The following is a 21019-nucleotide window of genomic DNA, read 5'->3' as shown; positions in this document are numbered from 1 at the left end:
CCGCAGTCGGAGCACTACGATTTTTAGTGCTCCGGCATGCGGTACACTACGTTTATCGTTGTGTTCCGGTACAGTATCACTAAAATATTTTTTAGTGTTTGTGTTCCGGAGCGGTACACTATCGTAGTGTACCTATCCACCTTGGTACGGTACAGAACGGTACGGTACGATACCATAGTGTTTATTTTCGAACACTGAAAATTGACGTCATTCTTGGTAAAACAATTTTAACATTCCTCACTGATCTTCCAAACGAAAAAAATCCACGATATCTACGGAATCTGTAATTAGAATATCTTATAAAAAACAGAAAACTAATATTAACACAATTACTAAAACTACATCAAAGAAAAGTTTCGACAAAAGACGCCAACTAACAGAATAAACGTATCGCATGACTCTTTTCCCTTCTTTTTGGGATGACAAGTATTGGCACCGTCTTTGATGAGTACAATCCCATGTAATTGTTGCGTGCAGCTAGAAACTTCTGTATAGAGCTCCCTCCGAGGAATCAACTGATGTTTCAGTTGTGAAACATTTTTTCGGATATTCAGTTGTAGATTGATCCTGCATATGGTAAGAATACTTCGTCTATATTCTTTCGGAAATGAACGACTTTTGATTCCACCTTTTAACTTAAGGTTCCGGAGACTTTTCTCCATAAATGTAGTTGTAATTAAATACATAAAATAAATCCGATACAAGACAGCAGCACTTCTGATATGTGCTGCGGCACCCCGGGATGGGGTTTAAAGAGTTTGAATACTGCATGTATCGTTCGTTAATAATGTCCCTTAGAGACTTACCTCATTTTTCGCTTATAAAATAAAGACATGGTTTACACTCTGGTTAAACTTAACTTTATTTTAATCTTTTACACTTACACACTAAAATATATAGGTGGTTAGATATATTGTACAAAAGAACAAGTTAAAATATCGACAAATTTTTATATTATTTGTTGTTGTGGTTGTTTGTATACATTTCTTGCCAAGGCAACATAGAAATGTAACAATCGTACATGCGGCGACTATTTTAACTTATTTTTTTTAACAATAGTTGTTGTGGAAAATTAAGACAAACAATACAAATGAAAAAGAGCTTTGTTTTTGGCCAAAAATTTTACAAACAATATAAACCCCTTGTACTAAAACTGAAGTACCCTGACGCCTTGGTGAGGGGGTTTGTTGACGACTTTGACAGCAATATAGAATACAGGGTCGACTCTAAAAATCTGTTGTGGATATTTCCATTTCGTAGCATTATAAAGTAAAGGACTGAAAATATGTTTCCAGTGTTCATATTTCGTTTAGCCTTTTGGGGAAACTAGAAACATCACACCAAACAGATTTGAACAAGATATAGCATTCTTTTTAAACAAAATTGGTCGCCCAGTCATTTACAAGTTAGCAAAAATAAATTTAATTTATGGTTGTAGATACCAATCTCTTACAATGATATTTTTAAGTTTTGTATAATTTTTATGCAAATGAAATATTGTGTAAATAATTTATTTTCAAAAGTTTATTTGAATAATCTTAAAATTTAGAGGTAATTTTTTTAGTTTTTGTTATATTTAATGATATTTTAGGCAGCCTAGCAAGCCAAAATGTTGCAGCTGCTTTAAAAACAGAACGTTGCTTTTAAAGTTTATTTAATCATGTTTAAAATTGTTTATCGTTTGCAAATAAGAACAAGTTCTGATTTTAAATATGATATTTGCATTACATTTTATTATTACATTTTTTAAATAGACACAGATAAATATATGTAATTATTGGAAAATGTTTTTGTTTTAGTTATTTTTTGTTATTTTTGTGATTTAAGCTTTGGAAAAAAATCATTAAAATAATTAGCTTTGTTTTTGGTTTTTAATGTTTCAGAACTTTTTTCAAGATACTGTGTACTGCATGATTTTCTTGTATATATTGAAGCTCTCTCTTATTTTGTCAGCTCTTGCACTTTTGTCTATTTATTTAAATTGTATACCATTCAAAAGTTAATTCTTTTTATTTTCATTTGTGTTTGCCTCTTTTTTATCATCCTTTTTGGTTGTATTTGTTTGTTTGTCTTTTTCATCCTGTAAAAATTTTAATTTGAAAAAAAAAGAAATTTAAGAAATAAAATAATTATATTAAACACTTTGTATGCAAAAAGAAAAAACACTTTTAGTAAATATTATATCAAGCAATACAAATATTTTTTTTCGAAATGGCATATGTGATGGATCAAATGCATTGTAGTGTTGGCATAAAATGACGAAAAAAAAAAAACAAATCATTGGATTACTTTTTACATTTTCCCACTATTGGCTAGTATGGATTGTTTAATTTTTATTTTGGGCTAATTAATTTTATCATCTACACCCCATTGTTAACGTTAGTTTTCGTGACAGTGATAATAGGAATGCGTGAACCTCGGCTGCTATCTATAAATCCTTATGTTTTTGTAAAGAAGTAAGGTAAAGTGTTTTCATACTAAAAAAATCGTAAAACTTGCAACCTCATATGAGAAGTATCAATGACAAAGACGCTCACCCGCTCTGTCTTTAAGAACATTTTACTCTACAAATTTGATTGAGGAAAATTGGTGACTTGTTTTGTGTTATTTAATTGGTTCATACCCTGTACCTTGATTGTGACATTTTTACAGAATTTCTTCAGAGAGTTCTATCAAATAACAGTGAGTGCAGCCCTATTCTATATTTAGTTCAACCATGATGGACATGGTTGCGATTTTGATTTCCAGCCTACTTTGTTCTTTTCACAAAATTGATTATTTTTCTCCTCAATACTAATTTTTTTTCTAGTTGTCCCATTTTTTACATATCATATTCGATAATGCTGACAATGCTGTAATCCCCCTCCACAAATGCATTTCTTTGTGATTTCCGCTGCCTTATTACGTACGTATGTAGGTTTCATTGTACGATGGCGCAAATGTATAAAATCTACATATAATATTGTTATTGTTCAGGTATTATCAAATAAATTTACCTTAGCCTTTACCGATGCAGCCTCCTTTTTCAAATATTCCTCTCTGGCGGCCTCATACATGGCCACAAATTTGTCGCGTTGAACTTTGAATTGTGCAAACAATTCATCGTCTTTATTACCTTTCAGGCGATTTTCAATATCAACTTTCTTATCATGTTCTTCGCGTATTTCGCTGGTCACCCACGGCTTGTCAATTGGATATTGATTAATTAAATTCTTTAGAGTTTTTACGGTACTGCCCTTTCCTTTGGTAACCTTTTTGTTGGGACTCAATTTATTCTTCTTAATCTTTCCGCCAGCAATGAAAGGTGCCGGTGGTATCATGCGTGGTGGAATCATGGGCGGAATTGGTGGCATGGGTCCATTGCGACGCATAAATGGTGGTGGTGGTGGCTGGACGCCCATGCCCATTGGGGGCATTGGTGGACGCATTGGCATAGGCGGCATCATTGGAGGTTGGAAACCACCCATTGGTGGCTGGAATCCCCCCATTGGACCCATACCACGAGGACCTGGTGGGATCATGCGATTACCACGAGCCCTAGTTGTCATTCCAAAGTTGTTTCGTGGTCCATTAAAACGGGGATTGCTTGACGGACCTAATCCCCCACCCTGATTGTTGTTCTTCCAAACACCAACACTTTGCTGGGGTTTTCCATTTTTCGGTTTATTTTTGTTATTCTTCTTTTTAGCATCTGCTGCGGAGTTGATATTGTTATTCTTGTTGAAGGCGGCGTTATTGCCATTGTTCGGTGGTAAATTAAAATCAAAATCTAAATATCCGGGATTGTCCGGTATTTGACTTACATTGAACATTGGATTATTGAAATTGTTGTTCATCGGTGGTTTCATTGGTGGCTTTTTATATGGCATCTGGCGCTGTTGTCCTGCATTGACTCTGCCATTTTGATTTTGAGGAAAATTTTTTTTCGATACCATTTTTCTTTTCTACGATGCCTCGTTACGTCGTCTTCTCTCTAAATATTTTGTTATAGCAAATTATCTAATAAAAATATGAAGTTTTTCCTAACAGTGTAATAGGTGGTTTATGATATTTTCCTTTTTTTTTGTTATATTAAATATGTAGTTTTTTATTTTTCTAAATCACAATTTTTCTCTTTCACTTCTTTTTTCCAAGCTATTTTTCACAAATTAATGAAGCCGATTATTATCTTCTCGAGTAATTGTGTTGTGTGAGCATTTGGTATTCGAGTACTTGTTACTCAAAACTAGAGATGTGTAGTACCGGAACGAATTATGCCCTAAACACATTCAACGTTTATGCGTCAGCCACATTGTTGTTTTTCAAAAAACTTGGCATCACTTACACTTTTTTCATGTGGTTGTTGTACCGCGACTCTCAACGCATCGTATGTGCCGAGCGCTTTAATGGGTACTTTACACGATATGTCATTTTACATATGTGTTGTCACAGTGGATTACAGTAATTTCATAACATTACTTTTGTATGGAACTCGATCTATGAACGCCAAAATAATGGGAAAGTTTCGTGTGAAAGTTTTTGCGTGTAACATAAGAGTTACTTCAGATACCATATAATTCATATGGAAGCAGTTTACAACTTTTACTTTTTCATTTGATATATTTTTTTCATTTGACATTTTTCTCCTTTATAAAAGTTTGCATTTAATATTTTCATAGAAACAGAATTGTACAAACATTTATAAAATGCTGCTCGGTAACAAACTTGTTCACTAACAGGGAAATGAGAAGTACTTGCAAGTAGTTGCAAGAACTTGCAAATACGTTTTACTTGCGAAGTTATCGAACATGCCTAAAGGCCAGAACAGAATCAATCGTCGCTAGCTTTGCTTGCTTCCCCAAATTTCAAATTATAAAGGAATGCCAGGAACTCTTTGCAAATCCGCCTGCGTTCCCCTTTAGTACTATGTTTACATTTACGAAATCCACTCGATTTCATCTGTCAATTCCTTTGTGTATACGTCAAATGAAAACTCATCTGAAATCGATTGGGTTTCATTTGACGTTTGAGCAATGGAATTGACAGTTGAAATCGAGTGGATTTCGTAAATGTAAACATAGTATAACAGGCGTTTAATCAAGGTATATGCATATGCGCAGCTGATCGAACATGAATTTTCAAAACAAATTGTTGTAAATTGAATTAGTCATCAAAAATATATGACAATATAGAACTTTACAACTTTGTTTCGAAAATTATCGTAAATTTATTTATGTATCGTATTAACTGTGTATAGTCCTAACAAGTGAAAAAATAAACAAAATGATTTTATCGTTGAGACATCATAATAATAAATTTTGATAAATAAAAGTTGTGTTCAGAACCTGCAAAATATTACTACTTGCAATAGTTTTCCCGTTTAGTGCTAAAAATGCGTTCCCGTACTCCGAAATCTAGCAAGACTTGCATTTCTCTTTAAACAAAAATAGCGACGAATAACACCCTCTTCTTCTGTTTTCTGCCATACAATTTTGGCCTAGTAGAAACTAGCAGCATGTTCATAGCTAAACACGATAGCTGATACCATGGTACAATAATTCATAGGTAGGCCAGGTATGAGAATCGCCAAAAAAATACAACCCTGTCGCTATGGCTTAAAACGTCAAAATTGTTTTGATGAATGATAACGGATGAGTATACAAAGAAGAAGAACGAACGAAATGTTGAAATGAAAACAAAACAGAGTTGAATTTGTTGATCAATAATAAATATCAACTCTGCATGTCAACACGGTTTTGACAGATTAAGCCATAACAAAAAAAAAAATTGTAATCAGCTGTTAGCTGTGGCCTACCTAAGAATTATTGTACCATGGCTGATACGTTGATTTTGACATTTCTGCTGGAGTTTTTGCAATTTCCGTCTTTTTTCCGTTCCCGTATTTTTTACGAAATTTGTATGGGGAAGCAATATTTGACAATTCGCTCATTTTTCTAACATTACCATTAAAACAGTACGGGAACACCATGACAAATAGCATTGTAACAAAGTAATTTAATCTTGACCATCAATTGACCATCTATCTTGTGTTGTGCTGTGTTCCTTTACTTACCTGAGGTTACCATTTTTACCATTTGTTACCATTTTTAACCTGCAAAGCTGTCCTTAACCCCGAAAAGTGGTAAAACTGGAAGCAATTTTTAAGAGAGTGAAGAGAGACCGTAAATGGCTTTCTCTTCTACCACAGGCTACCAGCAAAATTTCTGCAGGTAAAAAAATGGCAGAACAGATTTTTCGACTTTTGTTTGACGATTATTTCGCAATGAAAAAGACATTGCTGCCAGATCTACCACTTTTCCGTTCCTTTATTTTTCTGGTAAAAATGTTCATGAGAGAGCAATTTTGAGCAATTTTGACATTTTTCTCTTTTACCACCCTTAACATTAAAAAAGTAAAGGAACAAAGCTTTAAGGCCTGCGTACATAAGCTGCTTTGCCTGATTGCCTTGCTTACCTGCTTCATTTCTGACGTAATAAAAATAATAGAATAAAGCATGGTAGAACAAGAAAAGGTAGCAGCAATACCCAGCTGACTGAACTGGGTTGTAGTGTTATATGCCATTTAGATATGACACCATTAGCCGGATTTAGCACATTATCAGGATTTATTTGCTAAATCCAGCCAAAATCTACCAGATTTCCCATACAAAAATAAATCCTCCTATTGAGTGGATTTATTTTAAATCTGGCATAAATCCTCGTATACAACTCTGTTTTTAGCAACATGTTGCTAGAAAATACAAAAAGTTGCAAGCTGGCACAAGAAACAAGGTAGATGCATCGATAAGATAAATTATCGATAGATAATTTAAAATTTAAAAATTTGTAAACAAGGCGGAAAAATTAAATTTGTTTTGATGTACAAAGTTGATTTTAATCAACCAAGACTAATATTTATGATGTCTAAGAGGTAGTTTACACTATCTATCAATGTCATATGACACGAAATAAAAACATTCCATATCTACCCACGGAGGCAATGTGGAGACGTAATATTATTATATTTTTGTTGGGGTGGACGCATAGAATAAATGGCGTAAGGAAAATCTCCAATATTCCACATATTAGTGAATATTTAACGATGGAAAATTTCATGTCATATGACATTTACATATAGTGTAAACTACCCCTAAACGATAAAATAATTCGTTTATTTATTTTAGATGGGCAAACTGCGATAAAATAATTATTTGCTCTTTAGTTAGCATTAGTAGCATAATGTGCTAACATTTTCAGTATTAAACAATACATTTGTAAAAATTCTTTTGACGTTTCACATTCGTTCAGATGGGCTGATGCATCTACCTTGGTAATTGTGCTATGAACAAAAATCAGCTGACTGCCATTTAAATCCTCCAAAATGTATATCTAAATGCAATGAGATTTGTACTGGATTTATTAAATCCAGTCGAGGATTTATGGCTAGTCTAAATGAGCTATTAGTGTCAAATTCCATTCGACATTTTATGTATTTATTTCTATGTTCGATGTATATTAGGGATATATATTTTTGAAGAACAAATTTATTCATCAGAAAAAAAAACTATTTCCCATAAAGACGGCTTCATATCATTGAGTAATCCCACTGATTACTCTAATTTTAAATAAAAGCCGATATTACAAAGAAAAATAAACAATAAACACAATTTTAACTACACCCTGTAATCAATTTCATAAATAATAACGCCGTGGAATACCTTTACGTGTATTTATTTGAAAACTTTTTATTTCATTTCGTAAATAAAACATTGCAAAAACCAAAAAAAAAAAAAAAACACAAAACAATAAAAACAAGCAAACTGGAGTGAGCTAAGATAAAGAGAATTATCTTCGTGAGAGTGATTTACGTCAAAATTCTTTCTCTCCGCATAAACATAATTGTTAAGTGTCAAACTTTTTACACATCAATATACGGATCTATCTGCATTAACATATTTTGTGAGCTTTTAACCAACATAGATTTTTAATAACAGTTAAAAAACTGCAAACGACATTTACGAGCGCCTAAAAATATACTCTATTTCCTATCTTTCTTACTGGCTAACTTGTGAGTACCTTTACACCTGGGTTTCCCCACATTCATAATGGCTGAGCAAGGCGATGTTACACAGATAAATATCTCCGTAGATAACGAATTGCTTATAAAAGACTCTAGAGCGCCGAAACGCGATAGAGAAAGTAACTATCAGCGTTCCTATGGAAATTTATCAAAAACTCCACGGATGTCTGATTCGCCTCTACGTATGGTCCAGATACTCGATGAACGCTTCAGCAAGCTAAGTAAACGCCTAATGGATGAGTTCAAATCAATGCTGTCGGATACGGAAACTAGAATTATACAGGAATTTGATAACAAATTGTCTGATATGAGAAACGAACTAGTTGATATACACGAAAGAGTGACTAAATTAGAAGAAGGCGCATGCAAAAGTGCAAACATCGATAAAGATATTGCAGATATTCGCACTCAACTCCTTAGACAAGAAAATGCATTTGTAGCCTGCGAAATCCGAATAAATGGGGTCCCATATCAAAAACATGAGAAGCTTATGGATGTTTTCAGTAACATTTGCTATTCCTACAATATAGCCGCCCCACGAATTAAATCAATTCATCGCCTACAGTATCGTAATAACACTAAAAATGTTAATTCACCCGATGGTGTCATCATCGTCAAATTCATGTCGCCTTATGATAAAAACTCATTCCTCAAGTCACTTGCGGGTTATAAAAAGGCTAAAGGCCTGCGTACATAAGCTGCTTTGCCTGATTGCCTTGCTTTGCTGCTTCAATAAAAAAATAAAAGAACAAAGAAGGCCGACCCAATTTCCAACTGATGGCAACCCAGTTCGAAATTTCGTCTTTATTCTATTATTTTTATTACGTCAGAAATGAAGCAGGTAAGCAAGGCAATCAGGCAGAGCAGCTTATGTACGCAGGCCTTAATAATTACAAACTTACTTTGAATTCCATCGGCTTTAATTCGAATTCCTTATTCTACATAAATGAGAACCTCTCAAATACAAATTTTTACTTTCTACAAGAAGCCATACACTTGAAGAAGAAGGGTTCTATAAAATCTGCCTACACCTTTCGAGGACTTGTTTATATTAAAAGTCACAACAGCGATGAGCCCATATGTGTCAACCATCAACAAATCCTTGATGAATTTCGTTCTTCTGATAATGTATCTCGTATGGAACCACAGCCACAATAAAATCATAACTCCAACATGGAATCATTATATAGTTTTATACACATATACATTTCTCTTCAATATCATTTTTGAATTAATTTGTCATTTTGTAACTATTAAATCGACCATTTCATTACATTGTATGACCCATTATGAATTTATAAAAATATTTTGGATATTATTATGTTTAGTCATGCATTTTGCTGATGCCGTAGCTTTTTATCTTTTTCCAATCAAATATGACTCTATCCGGTAATGTAGGCAGAGATTCCAGGGATGTCACTAAAAATCTAGTCAAAATTTTATCCAAACAACAAAAAGGTATTAATATTTGCCACATAAACTCTCAAAGTGTGGTAAATAAAGCTGATGAATTTGTATATATTTTTGAAAATTCAGGGATAGACATAATATGTATCTCTGAAACGTGGCTCAACCCATCTATTCCTGATGCACTTATCAATCTTCAGGGCTACACGGTCTTTAGATCAGATAGAGAGCGTCGTGGTGGCGGCGTTGCTATTATTGCTAAAAACACACTAAATGCAAAATTTCACTCTAGATCACAAATTGGCGATGGAGTTGAATATGTTTTCATAGAACTTAAAAGTCACAGCAATAAAATGCTAATTGGGTGTATCTATCGACCAAACAATACCATCGATCTGAACCGCTTACAAGAAGTCCTTGAAATTATTACACTGGGTTATTCTGATGTCATACTTACAGGGGATTTTAACTCCAATATTCTTGTCGATTCTACATTAACGAATAACATGCTAGCTTTGGGATTATACAGTGTTAACAATACAATTGCCACCCACTATTCATTCACAGTTAATACTCTACTAGATCTTTTTTTGTCAATAACACCGCGAACATCTTACTATATGATCAAGTTTCAGCACCGTGTTTCTCAAAGCATGACCTTATTTTCCTTTCATACAATTTTAATATTCAACCAATAGATCAGATATACTCGTTCCGTGACTATAGGAATTTAAGATACAGTGATTTGGAAGACAAATTTCTACAGATCAACTGGAATGATATGTTTTCCCTTATTTCTGTTGATCAGCAACTCCACTTTCTCCAACATAATATTCACTCATTATACAACGATACTGTTCCAATCAAAAATAAGCGAAGATCGCCTAATTGCAGACCTTGGTTACTTCGGATATCAAACGTCAAATAGCAGATAGGGATAGAGCATACTCCAGGTGGAAAAGATACAAAACTCCAGAGCTTCATGAAGAGTACCGCCTTGCACGCAGATTGGTTAACAGAAGTATCAAGACCGCTAAAACCGAACACTACTTATTTCGGTTTAGCTCTGCCATCGACTCAAAGTCAAAATGGAGTGTTATTCGCGAGATCGGGATTGGAAAACCAAAAACCCCCGGATCGTGTATAGGTGACGTTGAAGAAATGAATAAAACTTTCGTTAATTTACCAAGGATTCAGACCGACCCATCCTTCTATGCATTTAATGATAATGGTACAAGTAGCGAGGGTTTTTTCGAATTTCGCTGTGTCACAAATGAGGAAGTCTTGAATTGTTTCTCTAGCGTCAAATCTAACGCTATAGGTCCTGATGATATGGATCCTAAGTTCATTCGAATACTGCTTCCATGTTTACTGCCTCATTTCACCTTCCTTTTCAATACCATATTGACTACTAGTACGTTTCCTTCCATTTGGAAACACGCCAAAATTATACCAGTGCCAAAACCTAATATGGAATTTCGCCCTATCGCAATTTTACCATATCTATCAAAAGTCTTCGAAAAAATAATTCATAAGCAGCTTATAGAATACTTACAACGTGAATCTTTACTCACAGATATCCAATCTGGATTCCGTGCTGATCACAGCTGTTTAACTGCCCTTCTGGACGTCTCTGAATCGATAAGGAGTGAGATTGATGAAAACAAGGCATGCTTTCTCGTCCTACTTGACCACTCAAAAGCATTCGACACAGTTGATCACCGAACGCTTTGCTATAAACTAAAACACTTCTTTAATTTCACCGATACCTCAACTAATCTAATTCGTTCCTATCTACTCAATCGAACGCAATCTGTGTATTTCGGAAACACTAAATCCAAATCTCTGGCAGTTACAAAGGGAGTCCCACAAGGATCTATTATTGGACCCCTTTTGTTCTCAATGTATGCCAATGACCTACCTCTCCAACTCACACACTGCCGTATGCACATGTACGCCGATGACGTGCAGATATATTTGAGCAGTACTCTTGACGACGTTAGCCAGTGCATTCAAAAAATAAACTATGATCTGAACAGAATTTACAAGTGGGCATGTGCCAACGGTCTTGTCCTAAACCCGAAAAAAATCGATGTGTTTAGCTATCCATAAAAGGAAAAATGTCAGGATACAAAATATTGAATTAGTGTTAAATCAAGAAAACATAGCAGTTGTGGAAAGTGCTAAAAATTTAGGAATTGTTTTTAACTCTTCTCTAAGCTGGACAAACCACATTAACCAAGTCGTCGGGAAAACCTATGGAAAATTACGTTCTTTGTGGCTTCTTCATCCATTTACTCCACTCAATATCAGGTTCCTCCTAGCAAAAACTTATCTGGTACCTGGTTTAATCTATGCATGCGAACTTTTTGCAAAATGTGATTCGGTTAGCAAACGCAAATTGAACGTAGCTTTTAATAGTATCGCTCGTTATGTTTATGGCTTGTCCAGAACTCAACATATCTCACAATATGCTAATTCCCTTTACGGCATGAGCTTAAACTCTCTCCTCAAAATGAAAGCCCTAATACTTCTACAAAAAATTATATACAAAAAAACTCCAAAATATCTTTTTGAAAAGTTAAAATTTGGAAGATCTGAAAGAGGAAAAAAACTTGTTCCATTGGCAAGACGGAGCCCTGTATCAGATTGTCAATTTTTTATTAACTCAATATGTCTCTGGAATTCTCTTCCAAATGAGTTACAAAGCATCAGCAATGCACAAACATTTAAGAATAAACTTCATAACTACATCCAAAATTCAATAACGGTCATACAAATGTAACCATATGGATATCCTTACTTTTTTTTTACTTTTTTTTCTTTCTTACTTTTTTTCTCTTTTTCAAAATTATTATATAAATATGTTTTAATTAAATGTAAACTCTTCCTAAACCTGTTTGTTATTTTTATCATGCAATTTTACACCATTCATAATATTGTAATATTCTTAAGATGGATATGTTTTCTTTACTTGTACCCCTGCACTATAATTTATAAGATCTCAATCTTGTTGTGCAGGAATCAATAAATAAATAAAAAAAATAAATAAAAAAAATAACCTCCTCCAGGTCCGAACGACATGCCGCACACTAAAACATCGCTTATAGAGGCGGTACAATATTTTTTAATATGTGTGGTATTTTGTTAAACTTGAAAAGAATAAAGCCCTAATAAACATGTGCTTTTTTGTTTTCAAAAGCAAATGATTGAAACATCTTCTCTTTTTTCAATGAATTACCAGCGACCCGAAACATTTTTGCAAGTATTCTACTTTCTGCGAGAAATTATGCATTTAGTGGAATGATATGGAAAGATTCAAATTGAAAATCTAACGAGTTTTCATTCATGTTTTCCAAAATATTCAATAAAATGTGAAAAAATATTAGTTTTTTAAATTCCAATAATTTATAGACATTTCCTTGTTTTGTTTACATTTACGTTGACACTAAGGTTTACAAACAAAAACAAATTCCTTTGTGGTTGTTGTTCGAGTTGTATTTGTTGTAGTATTAACTTTACCTTGTATTTGTTCTACCATGAGAATAAAGACGAAATTTCGAACTGGGTTGCCATCAGTTTGGAAATTGGGTCGGCCTTCTTTGTTCTTTTATTTTTTTATTGAAGCAGCAAAGCAAGGCAATCAGGCAAAGCAGCTTATGTACGCAGGCCTTTATTGTGATATGTGAAAAGCGTTGCAACTTTTCGTACTTTTTAGGCAAAAACAGTGTTGTATATCATGTGTACTGTGATTTCGATGTTGATTTCGCTGAAATCACGAAATGAGATGATTTCATTTTTGTATGAGAAATCATGGTAAATTTTGCCTGATTTCGCGCGAAATCACGAAACGCATTTGAGATCACGAAATGACGCCGAATGTAAACCAAGCACAAGTCTCAATTTATGTAAGTCACGCGCCACACTACAGTAATTTCACTGAAATTTTGACACGAAATTATGCGTCTCTAGATCGAGTTCCATAGTAGAGTAAAATCATAAAAATGCTGCAGTGGGAGATTCGAGCTAAGAACGCCTAATTTCATGAAATTTTTCAATGAAATTCATACTAGTGTGGACCGGGACTAAATGAATAAAGAAATGCAAGATCACATTTTAATTAGGTACTACCTCCCCTTCACGCTTATCCAATCCTCAAATTATGTACATAAATAAAGAAATGCAAGATCACATTTTAATTAGATAGCACTTGACCATTAGACTTATACATGAATTTAAGCGTGAAGCAAGCAACAAAGTTCGTTGTATTTAACCTTAAAGGTAGAAACACATTCAGCCCAATCATGAATGAAAATTCCATGCGGAATTTCTCTCTTTTCCCTTCTTTGCTATGACAAACAAAAAATCCGCACGGAGAAAAAAATCTCCCTTGCAAAACTGAAGGGAGTTTACAAAAATCTTAGTATTTCCACAAACTTTGTACAAAACATGCAAAATAAACACTTTTGTTGGGATTTTATACTAAAATCTTTTACTTGTAGTTGGAAATTTATTAAAAATTTAACAAATTTTACAAAATAACATCACTTTCCAAACTCAGTCACTCTCCACTTTTTGTACCGATCAACGATGGGATGAGAGAATTTTAATTTTGGTCATACAAAATTGTTACACAACACTTATTGAAAAAACACTGGATAAAAGCATATTTTCAATTATTTTTATTGAAACAACACCCAACAAAAATTTTTGGAAGTTGTTCATGTGGAGTTATGATTTCACAACATCCTTCGGTGCAGTCCACACGGAGTTATGAAAAATGCACTCCGCTGTATGCAATTTATAAGCTGTTGCTGTAGAGATCCCTACAAAACAAAAAAACCAAAAGCAGTTGGTTGATCCCTATCCACCCTCCGCTGGCGAATTCATAACTAGGCGTTTACACCAGACAGTTTGTCTTCAAATACAACTCTGATTTACTAACACATACATAGTCTGTGTTTAGACACACAAATTTATCGGGAAAGTAAATTGAGTTTTTTGGGAGAGAGCCATGGTAGAACAAATACAAGGTAAAGTTAATACTACAACAAATACAACTCGAACAACAACCACAAAGGAATTTGTTTTTGTTTGTAAACCTTAGTGTCAACGTAAATGTAAACAAAACAAGGAAATGTCTATAAATTATTGGAATTTAAAAAACTAATATTTTTTCACATTTGATTGAATATTTTGGAAAACATGAATGAAAACTCGTTAGATTTTCAATTTGAATCTTTCCATATCATTCCACTAAATGCATAATTTCTCGCAGAAAGTAGAATACTTGCAAAAATGTTTCGGGTCGCTGGTAATTCATTGAAAAAAGAGAAGATGTTTCAATCATTTGCTTTTGAAAACAAAAAAGCACATGTTTATTAGGGCTTTATTCTTTTCAAGTTTAACAAAATACCACACATATTAAAAAATATTGTACCGCCTCTATAAGCGATGTTTTAGTGTGCGGCATGTCGTTCGGACCTGGAGGAGGTTACATGTCAATGATATGAAGCCGTCTTTATGGGAAATAGTTTTTTTTCTGATGAATAAATTTGTTCTTCAAAAATATATATCCCTAATATACATCGAACATAGAAATAAATACATAAAATGTCGAATGGAATTTGACACTAACACTACAACCCAGTTCAGTCAGCTGGGTATTGCTGCTACCTTTTCTTGTTCTACCATGGGAGAGAGCGGAGGGGAAAGAGCTCCTCAATACTCTTTCCTACCCCCTATTGCCCAAAAACTGAATTTAGTTTCCCGAAAAATTTGTGTGTCTAAACACGGACATACATTTGTCGTTTGTCTCCCAGCTGTCCATCATTTTTTCACAGACAGTAGAGAAGACAAATTTTTGGCATTTTTGTAAAAATAAGTGAGATAATAATTGAAATGTGTTGAAAACAAAAGAAAATGAACAAAAACAAAATATGTGAACGGAAAACAAAAAGATATCGATGATGAATTCCTTTTGTTTTCCGTTCACATATATTGTTTTTGTACATATTCTTTTGTTTTCAACACATGTAAATTATCATCTCACTTCTTTTTCACAAAAATGTCAAGAATTTGTTAACCCGGCTGTCTGTGAAAGAATGATGGACAGCTGGTAGCCAAACGACAAATGTATGTATGTGTTAGTAAATCAGAGTTGTATTTGAAGACAAACTGTCTAGTGTAAACGCCTAGTAAGAGAGAATAAGAGAGAGTGTATACATTTCTAAAGGCCTGCGTACATAAGCTGCTCTGCCTGATTGCCTTGCTTTCCTGCTTCATTTTTGACATAATAAAAATAAAAGAATAAAGAAGGCCGAGAAAATTTCGAACTGGGTTGCCCTTTTCTTTTTTATTCTTTTATCAGAAGTAAGCAAGGTAAGCAGGCAAGGCAGCTTATGTACGCAGGCCTTAAGAATTTTGGCCTGTTCCTTTACTTTTAAAAATGGTAACAGTGGCAAAAAATGGTAAAAGTGGTAACCTGCTCTCATATAAATTGTATGCTTTTTAAAGTAAAGGAACGCTTTGCAGGTTAAAAATGGTAAGAAATGGTAACCTCAGGTAAGTAAAGGAACAGAGCATTTGTTATGAAATAAAGAAATAAAAACTTAAGTTGCGAACATTTTTGCGGTAATTCACGAGACGGACATTTTTAATGGTGTGGAATGCAGTTGGAGTCCATGCATGATACAATGATACAAGGTAACCTCACGCTCACAGCACACAGAGTTGTATTCGCTTTGCCGTCCCTTCATTGACAAAATGATTTTGACAAACTTTGTATGTATATGTTAAAATATACATATGTATGTCAGTTATATTTACACTTTCAATCTGATAAAAATTTTTATTATTTCAAATTAAATTTTTAAAACAATTTGGAATCGATTCTTCCATTTGGACTGAAGCTTATCTCTCGTACGGATTAGCCGATGTGGCACAACTTTGGGTATTTTCTGTGCTGTCGAGAAAAACGTGCAATTGTTTATTTACTTCCTGTTGTCAAAAAAATTCTTTCTTCCAAGGTCCTTTGGAAAGAATACCGATGATATTCAACCCCATAGCCAAGAACGATAACAAAAAGAAGAAAAATAAGGCAAAATCCACTAATGAAGCACCTACTGGGGGAAAGGGCCACTCGAACCACCTTCTATGCCTATGGAATCTGATAAGGATGAAACAATGCAGTCATTGTAGGACGGGTTAAGGAGGGAAAAGAAGGAAAACAAACACAACAGCAAAAGCAGGACCAACTTTACTCGAAGCAGCTAAAGGCTCTTTAATAGAGGATGCCGAAGAAAAACAATTCACATCTTTTGCTGGACTGCTGGCAGGTACCTCAGAAAGTGTACTCCATGGATTTGATTAGTTGTCGAGATTATATAATTTCCTGTGATATGGTCAGTACACCGCTAAATACAGACTCTTAACATGTGACAGTCTATTTTTTGTATTTGATGGGTACAAATTTGAAATTTGCGTACAATTTGCTGGAGGCGAATCGTGTACTGAAAATGGATGGCATGATGTATGTGGTCGAGATTCAATCACGTTTCTACAATGTCAAAGATTTTGTAAGACAACTAGACTCTTTGTTTCCAGTTGATAAGGAAAGATGTGGGTCAAAAAGTTTTTAAAAGGCTCGCAACGTTTGCAAAGTGGGCAATGTATCAGTACAGAAAACGATTAATCTATATGCTGTGCATTTTGGATTACATTAATGCGTAGGCATTTAGTTTAGAATGTGTATGTATATCGGTCCAACACAAAATTGTTGGTGCAGTTTGGACACACGTTTTGGATTGCTATAAAATTTTTGCAGCATTATTTCGTAGGCAAGTACATACTTCTTGAGATAATAATCCAAAGGTTCAAAAAATCCGTGACGGCCCCAATTAAAGTGACTGTTGAGCACTATTACGAATATGGTATCCGCTTTGCCCGAAATTTGCACATCGAAAAGTTTTTGCAAAACTCACCACAATTCAAAGAGGATGCTTACATCGATTTGAATTTTTTTCCAAAGGTATTCCTTGTGATCCTTGTATTATTCTTAAAGGTAGAAACAGATTTCCATATAACGCATACACATTTTTTTTTTTTGTAATTGGCCAGTTATGGCGAATACGATTTTTAAAAATATATTTTATTAATTTCTTGTTGGAGCTATGCTGAATGGTCAATATGTTTTACAAATGGGAATAAAAATATCAAATAAAAATATCTTGTTTTCTTTTCCTTCGTTTCGTGCTCAGTGTGGAGAAACCAACCAAGGCAACAGCATCCTTGGCCACAACCGAAGTAGAGACATTCAATTTGTTGGCATACGGATTCATGTTCATGGGTAGATGAACATTGACCAGTGGATTGGGACGGCGTAAGATCTTTGAACTCCTTTCCTTTAGCCTTTAGGCACACCTGGCGGAACAATTCGGTATTTTCACCATAAGTCATCTTTTAGGTCCTGATTCCAACGGTGTCCCGGAAATGTATACTTTCCGAGATATAGGCCTCGAAAGTTCCGCAAAAACTCTAACATGAACTTAAGTTAAACATATGCACTAATCTCGAATCCTTAGACATTTTGTTACAATATACAATATGTATGGGGAAAGTCCACAGAAATAGGACTATGGACAGGTGCCAAACTCGTGGATGGAAACAAAATTAACTTTTAATTGTAAATTTGTCTATAAATAGCCAGCCTTCGGCCGGGGTTTAGCCTTCCTAATATTTATGTGCCTGTAATAAACAATTTTTGACACGGGTTGAATTTAGTAAATACGTTTAACATAAGTCCAAGTTGGAGTTTAGTTGGAGGCTGAAATGGGATCTCCTTCATTGCCACTGAAAGAAAAGGGAAAATTGAAATAATAAATATCTATTTTGGGAAAAGTGGGAAAGTTTGTCTTACCATTCAATTCTATCGACCACAACAGTAACTACCAGAGGATTCACAGTCTTGGTCTTCTTAACACATGGTACCTTCCTAAAGGAAAGATAACCCAAGATCTTCTTGCATGGGTCACAAAGACGAGACAAATCGGAGTTTTTCATCATGCGTTGAGAATGAGTTATTTAAGGCGAGCAATTCAGATTCGGTCGAGCCAATTTCACTAGTTCACCTTGTCAACATTCATAATTTCAATGACGGGAACGTTACAGAAGGCACAATCAAAATATTGGAAGGCGTACGATGGGAAATGCGACGACGATCGATCATCGTACAACGGCCAGTACGGTGGATTCAATTTTTTGATCTTTGTGCGAGGAAGAACTCGTTGCCGTGACCAGGGCGAACAGAAACCTTATACACTTCCTTGATTTCTATTTTTCTAAAATCTGTAATACCGCAAATAACGATACAACAACTTTCATGTTAGAACTCTTTTTACGTTCTGAGGACCGAGGAACCGAGAAACATAATTTCGATATGCTTCTACACTGTTATTATAGCGGATTTTCACAGAATTTCGACATACATGTCCACACACACCGCTTACCATGTAATACATATTTTGTTCCAAATAGAATAGAACACCGAAAAAGTAAACTTTCCCACATTCTCGCGATATATGTAAATATTTATAAAAATATAAACAAAAAGTAAACAAATATGTTGTTTTGTTGTAATTGACATACAACAACAACTTTCATATTGTTTCGAATGCATGGTTGTATTTGGCAGCTCAAGGACGGTTTTTTCAAATGAGATTACCTTCTTATTCTGCCATGGAGTCCATGTGGGAAGTTGAACTAGTGATGGGAAAGCAACATAAAATACCTTAAGGCCTGCGTACATAAGCTGCTTTGCCTGATTGCCTTGCTTACCTGCTTCATTTCTGACGTAATAAAAATAATAGAATAAAGACGAAATTTCGAACTGGGTTGCCATCAGTTGGAAATTGGGTCGGCCTTCTTTGTTCTTTTATTTTTTTATTGAAGCAGCAAAGCAAGGCAATCAGGCAAAGCAGCTTATGTACGCAGGCCTTTAAGGATGATGAAGCAAAATCAAATGCGCTTGGATTAATTGGAGAATGGAGAAAGTCAACTCAAATGTGATTGAATTTAATGGAAACTTCTTTAATTTGTGTTTATATGTATAATAAAATGTTGTGTTTATATAAGAAAGAATACAATTTTTGTTTTAAACAAATAATAAATGCATTTTATTTATTCTGGGATATTTCGCAATGGCGTGCATTTTTATTGCTTCTTTAGACTGATTAAAAATTCAATCCGAAGAGTGTCTTTAAATTCAATCCAAAACACTACATCAAGAGCTGTGATTTGGATCGAAAGTGGAGTGCATCCTAGCTGTGTGCTGTGGAAGCAAAATAGAGTGCATCCTAGATGCGCGCTCTCTTGTAAAATTCATAAGTGAATTCATAGGAAAAGATGTACTCCAACAGCAAATGTACTGTACACTTGTAGTGATTCAACTGCATTCGCGGATGCAAAGTTTTTGCTGGGCAACCACATGCCACGAAAGATCTATGGGCCAATCTGTGTTGACGGCGAATATCGGCGTCGTATGAACATCGAGCTGTATCAACTATACAATGACATCAATATAGTTGAACGAATCGAGATACAACGATTGCGATGGCTAGGCCATGTTATAAGAATGAGTGATGATGAACCCGCTAAAAAGGCGTATAAATACGGGCCGCATGGAGGTTCTCGCAGATCTGGAAGGCCAAAGCTTCGTTGGAGCGAACAAGTGAAACGAGATATCACAAAGCTACACATCCCAGATTGGGAAAATACAGCAGCAAACAGAGAGGATTGGAGATTTTTTCTTAGTTCGGCTTATGGAACAAATGTTCTGTAAAAGGCCAGCTAAGTAAGTAAGTAAGTAACCACATGCAAAATGTTTAAGTGACGCCAAGTTTGTTCTTGAAGTTTTCATGTGGTTGTTGTAACGCGACGCTCAACGGACCGTATGTGCCGGGGCCATTAGAAATTTCCAATCACATCTGATGTTTTTCATAATTAGTAACATCTTCTGAATGTCTTTGATGTATAAAAGTGTAATTTATTTGATTAAATTTTTTGATTTTGTCTAAAAACACAAACACTTAAAATTTGCTCTTTTGGCCCCGGCACATACGGTACGTTGTGCGTTGCGTCACGCGTTAAGAACAACAACCACATGAAAAAATGTAAGTGATGCCAAGTTTGTTCTTGAAGTTTTCATGTGGTTGTTGTAACGCGACGCAAAACGTACCGTATGTGCCGGGGCCATTTGTTTTCACAACAATTAGGGTACACAAGTTTTGAAAAAGACCCTTCAGTGCTGCCAAATTCAATGATTATTTTTCTCACATTATTCCAGAGCTGAGCAAAATCGAGAGAGAGGCAAATTTAAGGGAGAATTAATTGGCCTGTTCCCGTACTTTATAAAGTGGTAAAAGTCGTAAAAGTTGTAAAAGTCGTAAACGATTTTCATATAAATTTTATGTACGGGAACGCAAAATGTGTAAAAATTGTAAAAACTTTTTAGTTCTGGAACAGACTCTTGTGCCAGACACTGAAAATAACACATGAA

The 21019-nt window shown here is 34.6% G+C and overlaps 2 protein-coding genes across 2 annotated transcripts; both read right to left on the bottom strand.

The window, feature by feature from the left end:
- Positions 1–837: 837 nt before the first annotated feature.
- On the bottom strand, positions 838–4394 carry fs(1)K10 (female sterile (1) K10). Its single transcript, XM_073971819.1, has 2 exons — positions 2997–4394; positions 838–2080 (listed from the first exon to the last, which is right to left on the bottom strand). The coding sequence occupies exons 1-2, from the start codon at positions 3933–3935 to the stop codon at positions 2000–2002; spliced, it is 1020 nt and encodes a 339-aa protein (XP_073827920.1). The 5' UTR covers positions 3936–4394; the 3' UTR covers positions 838–1999.
- Positions 4395–17647: 13253 nt separating this feature from the next.
- Positions 17648–19029, bottom strand: LOC141398627 (lon protease homolog, mitochondrial-like). The gene is made up of 2 exons (XM_073976092.1): positions 18383–19029; positions 17648–18315 (listed from the first exon to the last, which is right to left on the bottom strand). Exons 1-2 carry the CDS (start codon positions 18526–18528, stop codon positions 18279–18281), a joined length of 183 nt encoding a protein of 60 aa, XP_073832193.1. The 5' UTR covers positions 18529–19029; the 3' UTR covers positions 17648–18278.
- Positions 19030–21019: the final 1990 nt, after the last annotated feature.

Source organism: Musca autumnalis, unplaced genomic scaffold (assembly GCF_047663935.1).
Source record: "Musca autumnalis isolate F117 unplaced genomic scaffold, ASM4766393v1 scaffold_3, whole genome shotgun sequence".
NCBI lineage: Eukaryota > Metazoa > Arthropoda > Insecta > Diptera > Muscidae > Musca > Musca autumnalis.
This window is presented reverse-complemented; position numbering and strand designations above follow the sequence as displayed.

Bases quoted from the DNA above. Each gene is read 5' to 3' on its own strand.
- LOC141398627 (XM_073976092.1), bottom strand. From the start codon at position 18,528: ATGATGAAAAACTCCGATTTGTCTCGTCTTTGTGACCCATGCAAGAAG. The intron at 18,316-18,382 runs GTAAGACAAACT...CTTTTCTTTCAG, and splicing joins GTGGTCGATAGAATTGAATG to TGGCAATGAAGGAGATCCCA.